Source organism: Meriones unguiculatus, chromosome 6 (genome assembly GCF_030254825.1).
Source record: "Meriones unguiculatus strain TT.TT164.6M chromosome 6, Bangor_MerUng_6.1, whole genome shotgun sequence".
In the NCBI taxonomy this organism is placed as follows: Eukaryota; Metazoa; Chordata; class Mammalia; order Rodentia; family Muridae; genus Meriones; species Meriones unguiculatus.
The window spans coordinates 107,634,590-107,650,396 of NC_083354.1; the positions used below are offsets into that span (position 1 = coordinate 107,634,590).

At 41.4% G+C, this 15,807-nt stretch overlaps 1 protein-coding gene across 5 annotated transcripts in view; it reads left to right on the top strand.

The window, feature by feature from the left end:
* Window positions 1–15,807, top strand: part of Jph1 (junctophilin 1) — a 92,887-nt gene that overhangs the window by 71,069 nt on the left and 6,011 nt on the right. The window contains exons 4-6 of one of the 5 annotated variants that reach the window (XM_021657956.2): window positions 4,148–4,791; window positions 11,224–11,319; window positions 11,486–13,339. In XM_021657956.2, the coding sequence (XP_021513631.1) occupies window positions 4,148–4,791; window positions 11,224–11,304 (725 nt within the window). In that variant the 3' untranslated portion in view covers window positions 11,305–11,319; window positions 11,486–13,339. Of the gene's footprint in view, window positions 1–4,147; window positions 4,792–11,223; window positions 13,340–15,807 lie in introns of those variants that run through there. The other 4 variants (XM_060385811.1, XM_021657957.2, XM_060385810.1 and 1 more) reach the window with 4 other exon arrangements.

The following is a 15,807-nucleotide window of genomic DNA, read 5'->3' on the forward strand; positions in this document are numbered from 1 at the left end:
TTCCTTAAGCAGTCATTTTCCTATGCATAAAGCTAGCTATTTTTAAATCTGATCCTTGGTGGCCAAATGTACTTCCACCAATCTAGTAATTTCTTTGAATGCAGCAGATTTTCAGCAGCATCTGCAACCCAGTAGCCGAACATGTCTGAAAAGTCTTAGTTGCAAGTGACCACGCTAGGCACACCTTTATTAATATTCCTGAGACAAGAAAACTGTGCCAAGAAGCAATTTGTCAGCGTTCTAAAGGGGACAGAAATGACTGAGGTGGTACCTCAGAGTTAATTAAGTACGTACTTTTGGTGTAGTCCACATTTGAATTTCACAAGTCTATATTACTGCAGCTTCCTCAACTTGACCTCCTAATGACATTCATAAGTATGAATTAAGATGTAGAAGCTATGGGCAGATGGCATAGGAAGAGAACTCCCCCTTTCAGTAGACTAGAGGAAAGGGTTGGGGAGGGAGGGAGGGACTGTGAAGAGTTGAGGGAGGGGGCTTCAGTTGGGATATATAATGAATAAATTGTAAAAAAATAAAATAAATTTAAAAAAAAGAAAAGATGTAGAAGTTTTAGGGGTTTTGTCTTTGTCTTGTTTTGCTTAACTATTTGTAAAACACATTTGAAAACATGTTAACATTCCAATGTTATTTTATATATGTGTGTATATGTAATTATATACATATATGCTTTATGTATGTGTAACTAATGCTTATATCTTCCACTCTTTCGTGTACATATATACATATGTGTGTATATATGTAACTCTACATATTCCAGTACATATATAAACATATATATATGTAAGTTAAATGTTACTCTTTAATAGGCCTTAATTTTGATACAAGGTTTTGTTTTTTCAACATGTTTGTGCTTATCTGTTGGATTGAAGTCCTAAGTATTAGTCATTTGTATAATTCGTTCAGTATCGTATAGATTAAGTTAGAACTGTTGGCTCCAAAAATCTATTGTAATTATCTTTCCATGGTGCATTCACTATGGTACCTAGAATGGTATTTTCAGGAATGCTGTAAAATTTAATACAGTGAAGCACAAATAAAATCAATTCTAATGGCACTGGATAAAGGGATGTGGGGGTGGCAAAGGGAAAGTACATAGCAGGCAACCGTCTGCCTCAGGCTGGCTCAGAGCAGAGCTCACAAAGAGGAGGGACCTTAAAAATACATCTGCAGAGCAGGGGAGGAGGACCTCCCCTATGTGGACAAGGGGAGGGGTACAGCAGGGAGAAGAGGGAGGGAGGGTAGGATTGGGAAGAGATGAGGGAGGGGAGCAACAGCCAGGATACAAAGTGGATAAATTGTAATAAATAATAAATAAATGAACTTCAACAAAAAGAAATGCATCTGCAATAGAACTCTAAAGGGATCTCCATGCAGGACAAGTACAGGTGAGTTTATAGGGTTTTGAGGGAAAGGACTGTGGGTGTGGTTCAGCAGCATAGCATGAGGCCCTGGACTCAATGTTCAGCAACTAAGATAAACACATGTAAGAAGTAGAGGTGAGTCTGCCAATGGCGAATGGGATCTCTTGTGCCCATAATATTGTCGCTTCCCATAGGTGCTGTGCCCAGCACAGAGTGCCAGGGACGAATTCAGAAACAGACATGGCCTATTGCATGGTTACAGCCACCCCTTTTCCTAACTCATTGAAATGTTTTTCTCTGAGCCAGGAACTCATTCCCCTTCCCATTTTTATAGGAGAGTTAAAACCAGCAGCTTTCAAAAGAGAGTGCTTGCCAGGCACAATGGTTCATGCCTGTAAGTCAGGAAGAGGGGCCAGACAGATCTGTGAGTTCTGGGGCAGCCTGGTCTACGTAGTGAGCTCAGGCCACATACTGAAACTATGTCTCAAAAAGAAAAGAAAAGAAAGAAGAAAGTATTTGGCAAATTCAGAAAGGAAATCTCAGTTGTTGACAAGCTTGAAGATGCTTGAAGGCTGAGGGGTGCGCTTATCTTCTAGAGAATGGAAGTTGGAGTAATACTGTTAGGTTCCGGCTGACTCCACCTGCAAGGAGGCTCTCTCAAAAAATCTCACCAACATGAGCCCAAACGTGAACTGAACAAGAAGGACACCAATGGACACACCAAACTGAACAGGGAAAAGCCCACGAGGCCTCAACCCTATATAAAGAACTACAGGCAACTGAGGAAAGCCAGGAGCAGGAGAGCTGGTTCTTCTCAGGGAAGAGCACAACATTGCAATTGGCTGTCAGCCCTGAAAACAGCCACACAAGTAGCATTTTACAGACCTAACACATCATATTTAGGTTGTATTTGTTATATGTGCATGCGATAACAATAATGAAAAAAAGAGGCCATGAATCTGTAGAAGAGCTGAGAGGGGGTCTGTGGAAGGGCTTAAAGGGAGGGAAAGAAAGGGAGAAATGTAATTATAATCTCAAAAAATGGGGAAAAAAAAAAGAAGAAGAAATGTTGCCTAACATGCAGTATTGTGCTTTACTTCAAAGGGTTAAAGAACTGTGTGACTTGGCTTTTCAGCTGTTAGAGCTGTTTTCCACATGAGTAGAATGGGGATAATACCCCCTTCCTATGACTTGGGTAAGGAGAAAACAACAGCCACAGCAACACAACAAGCTTTGTGAAATAAATAGCCACCATAGCACTATAATTCACTAACCCAGGCTGCCATGGGAAGAACAGTTATAAGTATAAATGTACAAGTGTATTTTAACAGTTAAAGATAATTGTTCTTCAGCCCCTTTGTAAGCCTTTTGTTGTTTGGGAATGAGAGATGGATGCCGGAAGTAAAATGAAGTGTGTGGTGTTGACAAGAGCTGGTTGGCTCCCTGAGCAAGCCACTGAGTATGGTTTCTTGCTTGCTTTGTTAATGTGTGAAAGTGTGTTGCCTCCCGCCCATTTATAAGAAAATGGCAACTCTGTGAGTGTGGCTTTGCCTTCACCGCCTGAAATGTAGAGAGCTACCACATCACATGGTTGTGGCAGAGGGCCCAGAGCTAACACACCCAGTAAGAAGGTACCACTGTTGAGAGCTGTCTTGACTCCCTAGCTGTCTCCTCTCTATACCACTGGCATCACTAAGCTCTCACAGCCCGGGTCATCATGTCACGCACACTCTTATTTTATGGGTGTTCAATATAAAGAAACAGTGGGGCAGGGTTTGGTTTGGTTTGTTTTTTTCTTAAAGTGGTGGGGGGCATGTCCATATACACCTGTCTATTGAGGCCAGTGGACAGCACCGTGTCATCAGGCCTCTGATACATCCATCTTGCCTCACTAGGACCTGGGGCTCACCAGTGAGGCTAAGCCAAGCCTCGGGAGCCCATCTGTCCATCTGCACCTCTGCGGGGCTGGGCTTGCAGGTACACACAACCACACCTGGCTTTAGTCATGTAATTCTGCCGACTGAACCCGGAACCTCATACTCTTGTGGCAAACCCTGTATCAACTGAGCTATTTCTCTAGTTGCTGCTTTGAAAGAATAATTTTAAATTGATCTTTTTTTAAATTGTTATGAATGTTCCTGAGGTAGGTTGAGAGGTTGAACGCAGACCCTGAGACAATAGAGCCATGTCACAGACACTGCTGGTAACATGTCCCTGCTGTGAATGGGCTTCCTGGAAGTTATTCTAAAGAGGACTAAAGGCAAAAGCTCTTCCTGACCAGAAAGATTCAGCAGTGGTTAAAAATACCCTCTCAGCAGGCTCTCCCTAGACAGTACAAATCTCTTTAGGCTTCTGACCAGACTAAAGTAAGCTTATTTCCTTATTCAAGTGCATACTTTCTGTATTTTAATTATCCTACCTAATTGGGATAAATAAATTTTGTTGGGTTTTGACCAATGTTAATTCTGCTATATACCAAACAACCATGTTCTTCAAGCAAAAAGTGATAGAAATATTAGAGAATTCTGAAATCTTTTATGTTTTATGGATATCAATACAGGGTAAACAGTGGCAGGTTTTATCTTGAAAGAATTTTTCAGTAATCTTTTCCTTGTACACTGAAACATCCTCACACCTTTCACTTACAAATACCTTCAAAAGGCGGGAAGTTGACCTGCTTTGGCAAAACGATACTCACCTGGACTGCAAACCTTTACAACTTATTTTTTTATCACCTTTCTTTCCTTTCTGTTCTTTATTTCCAGGTCCTGATTATATCAAACAAAGATTTCAGGAGGGGGCAGACGTTAAAGAAAACCCAGAAGAAAAGGCACCAGAAAAACCTCCATCACCAAAGGAATCTCCTCATTTTTATCGCAAAGGCACGACGCCCCCCAGATCTCCTGAGGCAAGTCCCAAACAGAGCCACTCTCCCCAACCTTCCTCCCCAAAGCCCACGAAGAAACAAAACCCGGGCTCAGGGGTAAGACTCAGTCAAGATAGAAGGAGTATGGCTGAGGAGCAGGTGACAGCCATTGTCAGTAAGCCCTTGATGTCAAAGGCTCCTTCAAAGGAACTCGGAGCAACCGTGTCCAAGTACTCTGGTCGCCATCACGTCCCCAACCCGAGCAACGGGGAGCTGCACTCTCAGTACCACGGTTACTATGTGAAACTGAACACGCCTCAGCATCCTCCAGAAGACGGGGAGGATGACGGTGGAGCCAGCCAGTCTTCCTCAGCATTGGTACACAGGCCATCACCTAACAAGTGGAGTCCCCCGAAATCTGTGACAAAACCAGCTGCCAAAGAAAGCAAAACTGAGCCAAAAGCAAAGAAGTCCGAACTTGCTATACCAAAGAACCCAGCAAGCAATGATTCCTGCCCTTCTTTGGAAAAAGAAGCCAATTCAGTAAGTCCTGTGGGAGCTTTTCCTTTGTTTAGGGAAGCAAGTATGGGGTGGGTAGCTTCACCTCTTGACCACAGGGATGACAAAGGTCCTCGGTCCACGAGGTTGTTTAGAGCAGAGCACGTTTGCAGCTCGTGATAGCAGTGAGTTCTCTGAGCGGGAACCCTGTGCTGGCTCAGCCACTCACTGTAGATAGTTCAGATAGGACTTAGGCCTGGCCAGCCTCGGATGGTGTCACATGTCAGCAAGAGTTCATCATTGTATTTTGGCAAACTTCTTAATTACCTACTCAATGGCCCCCAGAAGGGAAACGTGGCCGCTGCCCATAGCCAGCACCTCTCTGCATAGCAGCTAATTCTGAGCTTTTTTGGCCCTTTACACAAGAACATCACGTGCAGTGTAAATCTTCATAAATATGCAGTTTGTATTTTACTTAATGATCCAGGCTCGACAGTGAGAATGTTTTGCTTTCCAAATGAGAAACCTTCCACAACAACATAATTAATTACTAGATAACACATCTCGGGAGATAGTCTCCTGATGTGGATAGTCACATACTCAGCTGTCTGATAGATGCTATCCATTGCTGATGAGTCTTGAACAGGTAAGACTTCTTATGGCCAGTAAGCTTTGTGTTATTGATGAATGTCCACTTCATGTTCCCTGACATGAGACTGATCTGGTAAGTACTCAGTGGAACTGAGATTTTGTCAAGTTCTGTAAAATTTATAGGCTCTAATCTCTCGCTCTTTTAAAATCTTTTTATTTAAGTGACTGATTTTTTTAAAAAATTGATTCATTATCTTGGTCACATATGCCTCTGGGTAGTCAGGTTCACTGTGAAATACAGTATGACACCACCACTTTAATGGTACCAACAATTTTTAAAACATGTATAAAAGTTTCAACTGGAATCCTGGCCAAGAAGAGTATAGACTAACCATCACTTTCTTATTTTTGTTCCATTTACTCATATGGTTAAATAAAATTTGAATTAACTTATGCTAATTTTTGCTAATATCTCTATGTAATATTGGTTATCTTTTCAGTTTTCACTTTTTTGTTAGCTAAGTATAAATTAATCAGGTCCAACTAGACTAATAACTTCAAAGAGTCAACTTCTGTGGAGGTAAATAGCTTTTAAAACAGATTAATTTTTAGGATGCTTGAATATTTAGTAAACATTTGTTTTGAAATGTATGAACATTGATATACCTCATTGTTATTATAATTCTACCGCTCCTGATTCATTGCATGAAACAATCACTTGTCATTAGACACTCAATGTGAGCATTTATGATGGATAGGGCTTCATGTATATATAGTATCCATTTGCCTGGTTAATGAGGGGTAAATCTAAGCAATGCCATTCCCCCCATGTTACATCTTTGCCTGCTGAGTAAGACATTTAATTTCACAAATGCCACAGTGGAAGTGTGTGCCCAGTATCCCCCTCATCGGTCTGTGATAGGGGAAAAAATATTACTGTCACCTATAAACCTTTCTCTGTAGTAGCACTGGACATAAGCAAACACATTACCACTGTATCTAGAAAAGGCAGGGATTTTACTAATGTCTAGAATCTGCTGGTTCTTGAAGTAAGCCAAGCAACTTCCAGCTGAGGCTCACTGATCAGAACCCAAGCTGTGTATGTATGTATGAGATGGCCTCAGCAGCCTGGCAACCCCCTTGAACCCCAGGCTGCCCCAGTGAATGAGTCTGACTGACTTGGCCTTCGGAGAGAAAATGCTGCCTTCCTAATAGCTGCCTTGCATTCCTAGTGCCAGCCCCTTTCCCTGGAGATAGGAAGTGACTATTCACTGTCAGAGTAGTCAGTGAATGACCATTGAAATGGTGGAGTACAGGCTACTGGTTCTGAAAAATCAAGAGCACTGTGCAAGTTCAAAGTTTATAATGAACAGTTTAAAATTCATAGTAATATCCCAACAAAAGCAGGCACGCTGGGGGGATGCCATAATAAACCAGCCAGCACTCTTTGTGAGCAGCTGGGAAGATTGTTATGTTCTTAATGTTGTACTGAGCGGGGTAAATGCACAAAGGGCGTTATTATTATCATTATTAATGGCACACTGGTTGAAGTATAAAGAATTCATAAATGGTTCAGTAGAGTCCGTTTCTTTATGTTCGCTCTGGGTATGTGTCTAGAAAATGTAGGAAATCTTCTAGGACACAGACTAACACGTAGAAGAATTTACTGACTTAACAAGCATGAGAAGGCAGGCCCTGTGGAACTCCCAGCCCTGCAGGAGAAACCTGTGGCCCCTGCAGAGTCAACCTGAGCGGGTTATCAGCTCATATCTTGACACCCTCTGTTGTATTTTTCTAACCGCCCGAAGGCTTCTTTTGATTCGCTCTTAGCGTCTTCCCCGCTGCTGCCCCCTGTCACACCTGTCCCCGTCAGTCTGGGGAAGCAGAACTAAGCTGTTCCTCATTTTGCTATTTTAAGCCACTACTGGCCACCACAGTCATATTTATGGGACTTCACCTTAAAGCTTTTCACCCAGTAGCTTGCCTAAGGTGTCTGAAGAAAACCGAGGTCACAGTATGGTACCTGCCACTTAGATACAGCATCCCAGATTTTCATTGTCACCTGGTTGCTGTTAGAGCCTCCCGTTGCTGGTTCATCTCCCCTGAGACATCTTTAAAGTTAGCTTCATAAGAGGAGCTGCATTGGTAGACTAAATATACATATATGTTAGAGCATATACATACATACACGTGTGTGTTCAGTAGGAAATACATATGTGTGTATTTGTCATTCTGGATAAAGCATTCACTCATTATTCATTGATGCCAGCTTACAAGTACAATGAGATGTAGGCCAAACCTTTGAAGAAAGGTAGTAAGCTACTAAATTCAACCCAAGACAATCTATAAAACCCAGACTACTAATCAGTTCAAAAGAGTTCATGTAAACCCACAGCACGTCACCAGGGTTTATGAAATGGGAGATAAAAATGTATATGGAGCTTAAATTTGCTTTTTCTTTCTGCTGAGATTGAGCCCAGGACTTGCACGTGCTGGGTAGGCATTCTGCCACCTCACCACACACCCAGCCCTGTCTTCAGCTTTTGATGCGGTTTTCAAAGGCGCTCTGTGATTCTGCTTGTCCCAGGTCCTTTCAGAGTCTCAACTCGGTACAAGCTTGTTCTAACTCAATATGCTTTTCTCCATCCCTGGTGCACTCATTATCTTGGAGATGAATTAAGTGTACTAGCCTAAAGGAATGGAAGTAATTCCAAATTGTCTACAGACTTAGGAACAAAGTCTAATCAAAGCAGAGAATAGCCATAGCATTTCCGTATACTTTATGCTGAGATGGGATGGTAAAAGATTACTTCCAGTATTTTGAGCTCTAAGAGTTTCTGTGTCTTAAGTTTGCCCTGATTGAGAACTTGCATAGATTGGGACTCACCACTTATTGCAGGTGGCCTCACTGTGTAGCTCAGCCTAGCTTTGAACTGAGGGCATTGTTCCTGTGTCAGCCCTCAGAGTGCTAAGATTACAGGCACAAACCACGTGCTCACCTAGTTGGAGGTTGCTAAGATTTTCTGTTCCTCTGAAAATTTAAAGAGGAAGATGAAAATGTTACCTTGCGGAAGCCTATTAGGAAGTTTTTAAACTAAGGCCTGAGCTTTAACAGGGATAGAGAAAAATAGTCGAGAGCACCCAAGTGACAGCTTGACACTTAACTCTACCTCTACAGAACCTTGATTCTTAAATAGTTTGTAAATATTCTAATACACTTGTCCCCTTGAATCCACCCAGAATGGAGCTAATAATCTCCTGTGAGTAAATAAAAACTAGGTGATAATGTACTTACAGAGTCTTAGTCTGCTGACTGGCATTTAAGCCCTATTTTTTTTTTCTTCCATATAAGTGGGGCTAAAGAAGTGGGGATTGCTTCTTCCTCATAGTCCCTTCCTCAAAAGGTCCTGTTTTCAGTCCTCACACCCCACTTTCCTAATGATTCATTTGTTTTATTAATGCAGTAATTTCACCTGTTTTGTATAGCATTCAGACGACCAGCACCTAGAGGCGTGCTGGAAGGCAGGGAGTTCTCCTTAAACTCTGGCTTATATGGATGAGCTGAGCACCAAAGGAGTCAGGCCCTGGGTAGAGAGTGAGGAAGAAGTCAAAGCCCTTGATACTCTCAAGCTGAGTCTAGGTGAGAAGGTGACAGTGCAACAACAGATGGCAATAAAATACGACTAGTGTTACGACAGAGAAAGATCAGGGCACCATGACCTCCACCACAGAGCTCATGAACACAGGGTAGCGATGTCCTTCAGGCAGTGATAGGTGATGTAAGCTAAGCCCCGGCCTGGAAGATGAACACTTGACCAGACTTCCTTACCATTCAGTCCCGTCACCAGAGAAGGCACAACTGCTATCCCTGTAACTTTGTTTCAACACGAACTTATTTGGTGCTCCAGGGTGTAACGGCTTTCTTTTATGTACACTTAAATTAGAACAATTAATTTTGACTAGAGGAGTGGCTCAGCAGTTAAGAGCACTTGCTGCCTCTGCAGAAGACCCAGGTTGAGTTTCCAACAACCACAGGGCGTCTTACAACCGCTTGTAACTCCAGGGCATCCGACACCCTCTTCTGGCATCTACAGACCAGGGGCACACATGGGCACATGTAGATGGTATGGAGGTCCTTGTGTTCACAGATAATCACTGGGGGACCCAGAATGTTAAACATACAGGGAGAGATGTATATACCCCATTTTCTGCCCAGAAAATTGGGAGCAAACATGGTGAATGGCCTGGTAAGCTCTCTGTGTGGCTGAGAGCACAGTAGAGCCTCCCCCAGATCCCTATCCTGAGCCTGTTCTCAGTTAATTTATAGATCTCATCTTTTATGAAAGATGTCATTTATACACAGTTTCGATGTGACCAGGTCTTCAGTTTTGTTGTGCACATGGTTTTGCGTTGTCAACAGGAAACTTTTTCCAAACTTATGCTGTGCTCAAATATTCCTAAAATAAACTAGTTGAGGTTTGACTCTTGACATTTGAACCATCACTGGTGTTGAACTAAGTGCCTTCAACGTCACTGAGTAGTGTTGAACTAAACTGCCTTCCTGCCTGTCACAGGCTGTAATGAATACAGGGACCCTCTCCCACCCCCACAAGCACATGCAAACCTTTAGGCAAAATACTCAGACACACACGCAAAAAAAATCTTTTCAAAAGCCAATTACTTCACCTTAAATATAGACACAGTCTGTACTGAAGAACTACTATTTAAGAATTGTGTGCTATTTTAATAATAATAAAAAATACCAAGATCTTGTACTTCTAAGAAAGGCAGGTTCTTCAGGTACTACCAGACCTGAATAGCTGGTCATATAAGCTTTATTTAAACAAATAAAAGCTTGGTGACCTTGGGTTGTCTGGTACTTATTCTAATGACATTTATCAAAATAGGAGTCTGCTGTTGGTTAAATATACTTAATTATATAGTGACTTGGTTATCATTCCAGAAATAGTTAGACCTGGAAAAAGAAAAAGCTTTTATAAGTGTTCAATTTCCTGTTCGTAGCTTTAAAGGATGAAGTAGGACCCAGAAAGAGGCCCAGAAAAGAGCAAGGGTTAAGAAAACCTCACAGAGGGCTGAGCCTGTGACTCATTGTATTTCCCTAGTGTGCACAAAGTTCAGGGTTCAGTCCCCAGGACCACATACACCAGGCATGTTTCCTGTATCCCCAAACAGTAGGAAGTAGAGACAGGAGGATTATAAAGTCAAGGTCATCTTCCTCTACATAGTGAGTTCAAGGCCAGCCCAGGTGACCTAGGTGTCTGTAAAAACAGACACTTCTCTGAGTGTTTTCCTGATTTTTTCCTTGGAGAAATAAAATCCTCTGATTTTATTCTTATTTTCTAACCGCCTTGAAGAGTGTCTGCCCTTCTCTTCTGACTCTTTCACACCCTAAGGACAACTGAGCCCCACTATCTCCCAACACCTTTCCAGTGACCTTTCCCGTTGTGTGAGATGAATAAAGTATTACAGCAGAAAAAAAAAAGTGAGGTGGCATCTCATTGTGTAGCCCTGTTAGTATAGAACTCATGGTGTAGACCAGGCTGACTGCAAATTCACAGACATCTGCCTGCCTCTGCCTGTAGCGTGGTAAGATTAATGCTAGGTACTACCACACCAGCTTGAAAACTTGTTTTTCACTTAATTCAAATCTAGATTAATTTTAAGTGGAAGTTGGACAGTGACTCTATCTAAATGTAGCATCTAAACTGCTTTTAGTCCATGTCTTTTGGAAGGGCTGCTGTCTTTCCTGCCTGTGGCCATGTTTGTGTGCTAATATTTTTACTAATTTTTCTGGTGATGGGTTTGTGTCAAGCAGCCATAATGACATAGAAACACTGTGCTTGTTCTGTTCTGTTTCTCCTTCAGGGCCCTAATTCCGTCATGATTGTCCTGGTCATGCTGTTGAACATTGGGTTGGCCATTCTTTTTGTTCATTTTCTGACTTGATTGGAATTAGGAAAGGTAAGCATAGCCTAAATGTCTCTAGAAAAATTACAGTAACATTGTTTTGTTTTGTTTTTTTCAAATTCCCATTTATAATTTCTTAAATGATGACGTTGTCCTTGGCTTAAATTTTGAATGTGATTTGGCGTGGTTACTTAATGCTGTAACTGTTTTGACCCCTCAGTGAAGTCATGACAACTAGTGGAATTAGCCCACAGTTCTGCCATGGTATCCTCAGCCCTCTAAACGGCACACCCCAGTCAGACTCAGACACGGGCGAGGAGGCTTGGAATTGGGATAGGATCACGAGAGAGATGAAACTTGGAAAATTCAGCCAGAGGACCTCTCAGGTCCCCCAGGAATGCTTTGTGTCTTTGGGGTCCTCTGAGAGCTGAAGCACACAGCCGTGTTGGAGAGCAAAGCTTAATAACGATTCTTTTTTCAAATCTGCTGAAGCAGCCCCATCCGGCGAAGCTCTTGGCATTGGCTACTCCATCTGTCCTAGCAGAGTGTGACTAAACTGGAAATGTATGGACCTGCAATTTTTTTTTTTTTTTTGATGGAAGTCAACAGCTGCCTTACTATTTTACCATCTGACGTTTTTAGTAGGGAGCTGGGGAGAGCAGACTGCCAGAGGAATGCAGTCTGAGGATTGCGTTGCAGTGGTTCCAACATTCACTCCTATCTCATTAGAAAAAGTAGGTAGCAGCATCACTCAGCAGGCTTCTGCCGTGACCTGCTGCTTTACCATCTCCTGGAATGTTCTGGGAGGGAACGTTTCATTTGCTTGTGCACGACTCTGCTCACTTTTGCTGTTTATTTAAATGTGATGTATAGTCATCTTCCACCTGCAGTCCTGGCTGGATGAAAACACACAGGTTGCATCTCAAGGAAAAGCAACAACAAAAGACTAGTTTTAAAAAAAAAAGTGTTTATTTTAATAGCAATACATCATTTTCCTGTCGTTTATTCTTTCTAAACCAATAAGAGGTTATTTATCTTTAAAATATAGTGAGCTGAAGGTATTATACCTTCCAAAGAAATAATTTAATTTTAAATATTTTTTAACATCACTGGGGTGAATTGTTGATGCCCTCAGGAGGAACTAAATTTGCAGAATACTAAAAAAGTGTAGTCAAAATGTTGCATGGATTGCAGTAAGCACTAGCTAAGGGTTCGGTTTCATTGCTGACGTACATTACAACCAAATAAAATCTTGTCAGTGGCTATGTTAATTCCCGTGAAAGTTAAGCAAGATGCTATTAATAGCTACTCTTCTCTTTCTCCCCCTTCCCCTCCCCAACTCAAATTCTGGCTGAATGCATTCAGGTAGCCAGTAAAGCTTTGTTAGGTCACTCACTGCTCCTTGACCCTCTGCCTTCAGTGTTGTTTTCTAGTTTTATTTTAAATTTTAAATATTTAGACGGTTTCATTTGAAATATTTGTCTTTTGCTGTCCCGTATTGTTTTGACGTTGATTTTTTTTCTGTTATATAATTTACTCAGAAGCATGCTTACCTAGAGAAACTACATGATCTTTATAAAAAATAATAATTATTTAAGAAGAAGAAATCAGGGTAGAAGAAGAAGAAATCTGAGTCTCTTCCAGCCATTACTTTGTGGAGGGGAACTCTTCCTAGGCGTTAGCCACAGTGTCATGGTGTCAGCCGAGTCTCTCACTCTGGCAGGAGACACAGTGTGTGCGCCTCCCATGTTAGCACAGGCATGGGCGGCGTGTTCTGTCACCCACAGGGTAGCTAACCCAGTGGTGGTTTTTTTTTTTTTTTTTGCAGAAGTGCAATATATTGAGAGCCCTGGGTGTGACCAATATGGATTAAAGAAGGCAGAAAGAGAGCAAGTGAAAATAAAATTACAACTTGTATATTTATTTTTTACATTTTGCTTTGGTTTTTAAATTTAGGAAGTCCATTTTTACTCCAGAACAAACTAAGACCCCCTTTCCGTCCTCACATGCTCCCTGCCCCTTCCTACCCCTAGAGCTCCTTAGGCTGGAAAGGCTGATTGTTTTTTTTTTTTTTTTTTAAGAAAATAGAATATTTAATCTTATTAAGTGTTTATTTAAATGTGTAATGCTTTGAAAATAATGGGCAACAGAGAACTAAAGGATGTTTATAAAGTGAGCATGTTCGCTCCATTTATAAATATATATATGATTTATAAGCTTTTTTAAAACAAAGCTCAAATTGTGGGTATTTTTCTAAAATGTGCACAGCTGTATTTTCCACAAAGGATCTTTCTAAATGGGTTGTTATACTGTACTCTACATTTTGGACAGCACATGAAGTCTGCCAATGTACTTAATAAAACATGACTTTGTTTATTTAAAAGTTTCTTGCTGTGAAAAAGAACTCCCTACCAGTGAGTTCCTTAATTTATAATCCTTGAAACCAAAATGTATAATGTACAGTTTCCACAACTGTAACTGCTCTAATAAAAATGTTGGTTATTAATAAAATTGAAGGCGTCTTTCCTTTGTGAGTATGTTATTTGTCTGAAGTGTGGAGAATGGTGGCAAGGATGGTATTAGAAGAGACCTTGGCTTAGCAGGTGAAGGTGCTTGCTGCCAAGCCTATGACCCAAGTCCAATTCCCAGGACCCACACGGCAGAAGAAAACAACAGAATCCGGAAACTTGTCCTCCAACACACACACACACACACACACACACACACACACACACATATACCATGGCATGTGTGTGTTCACACACATACACACACGAATAAATAAATAAAATTTAATTAAAAATTACCAAAGGTACGTACCGAAAAACTCACGATGCGAGGGAGATAAAATGGCCAGAACAGCTGTTGGGCAGAGGTAGGTACACTGTTCCACTCGGTGCACTTGTCTTTCATACTGGGGCCTTTTCTTTTTTCTATTTTTCCTTTTATTGAAAATAGATTATTTTCTCCTGATTGCGGGTCCCCTCCCACTCCCTCTCCACCTCTCTCCTCCCATCCAGATTCACTTTTCTTTCTGTCTCTTTTTAGAAAAGAACAGCCTTCTAAGAGATAAGATTAAAAAAAAAATCTATCCTATCGAAATTGAACAGGACGAACCACCCAAAGGAGAAGAGCCCAATAGAAGGCACAAAAATCAGAGGCCTGGTCATTTGCACACTCACGAATCCCATAAAAAAAAAAACACTAAACTGGAATTCATAATATATACACAGAGGACAGAGAGAGACAGAGACAGGGAAATTATGGTCTTCTGAAACCATTCCTAGTTTCATAATATAAGCTCCCTCTCTCTCTCTCTCTCTCTCTCTCTCTCTCTCTCTCTCTCTCTCTCTCTCTGTCTCTCTTTGCATCCCATTTGTAGATCGAGCTGTGCATGCCTGCCTACTGCCTCAGTACAATGCATGCCTGCCTATTGCTCACCATGATGGTCATGGGCTCTAACCCTCTGAAACTATAAGCACAAAATGAACTTTTTTCTATGAGTTGCCTTAACCATGGTACTTCTCACAGTAACAGAAAAGTATTAAGACTCTCTGGTTTGCAGTGATGCCTGTGGTGTAAAAGATTTAACACAATGTTTTGTTCATAATGTGTACTGTGCTTTCCTCAATATTTCCTTACTTTGTAGTTTAATTTTCTTCTATTAAAATTTCTGTGCAACAAAATATCTTCCCCTGTTTTGACAGTCCTGTCCGTTGTTTTCTTTAGGAATCAGTTTACTAATCTAGAATATCCTAGCGTGCCATACATCAGAGTTTCTGCTGGTTTGTCCAAACTACCAACAATCCACCTATTTTTGTGTTGACAATCTAAAGACGACCTGTTTCCTAGGAAGTACTCCAACCTTCTTGATGCTCCTCCCAACTTTTCAGGAATTTCAACCCTTTTCTGTGCTCAGCGCAAACCTGCAAAACCTGAGCTCTGCATTGCTCCTAACCATAGGAGCAATGATTATCTTATATGTCTCCCCAGGCCAGTTGCATGCAATGTGGTCTGAAAAATAGGTGGGATAAATGAGGATATTACTTTGAATAAAGAGTTATAAGAAGTTGGGTAAGGGAGATTACTCAGTGGGTAAAGTGTTTGCCACAAAAGCCTGAGAACCTGATCCCCAGCCTCTGCCCAGAAGGTAAGCGTGGAGACTTAGCTTTATAACTATGGCTGGGAATGGGGACAGTGACAGGAAGGTCACAGAGGCTCGCTGATCAGCCAGTCTAGCCAAAATGCAGAGTTCTGGGTTAAGTAAGAGAGTTTGTTGATAGGTATGTAGGCAAATAGATAGATAGGAAGATAGGTAGGTAGATAGATAGATAGATAGATAGATAGATAGATAGATAGATAGATAGATAGATAGATAGATAGAATAATAAGTGATAGAGTGAAGCCACCTAATGATGACCTGTAGTCTCCATGTACTCACACATAGGCAAGTGCACTGCACACACACACACCTCACACACACACACACACCTCACACACCTCACACACACACACACACACACACATACCACATATGAGAGG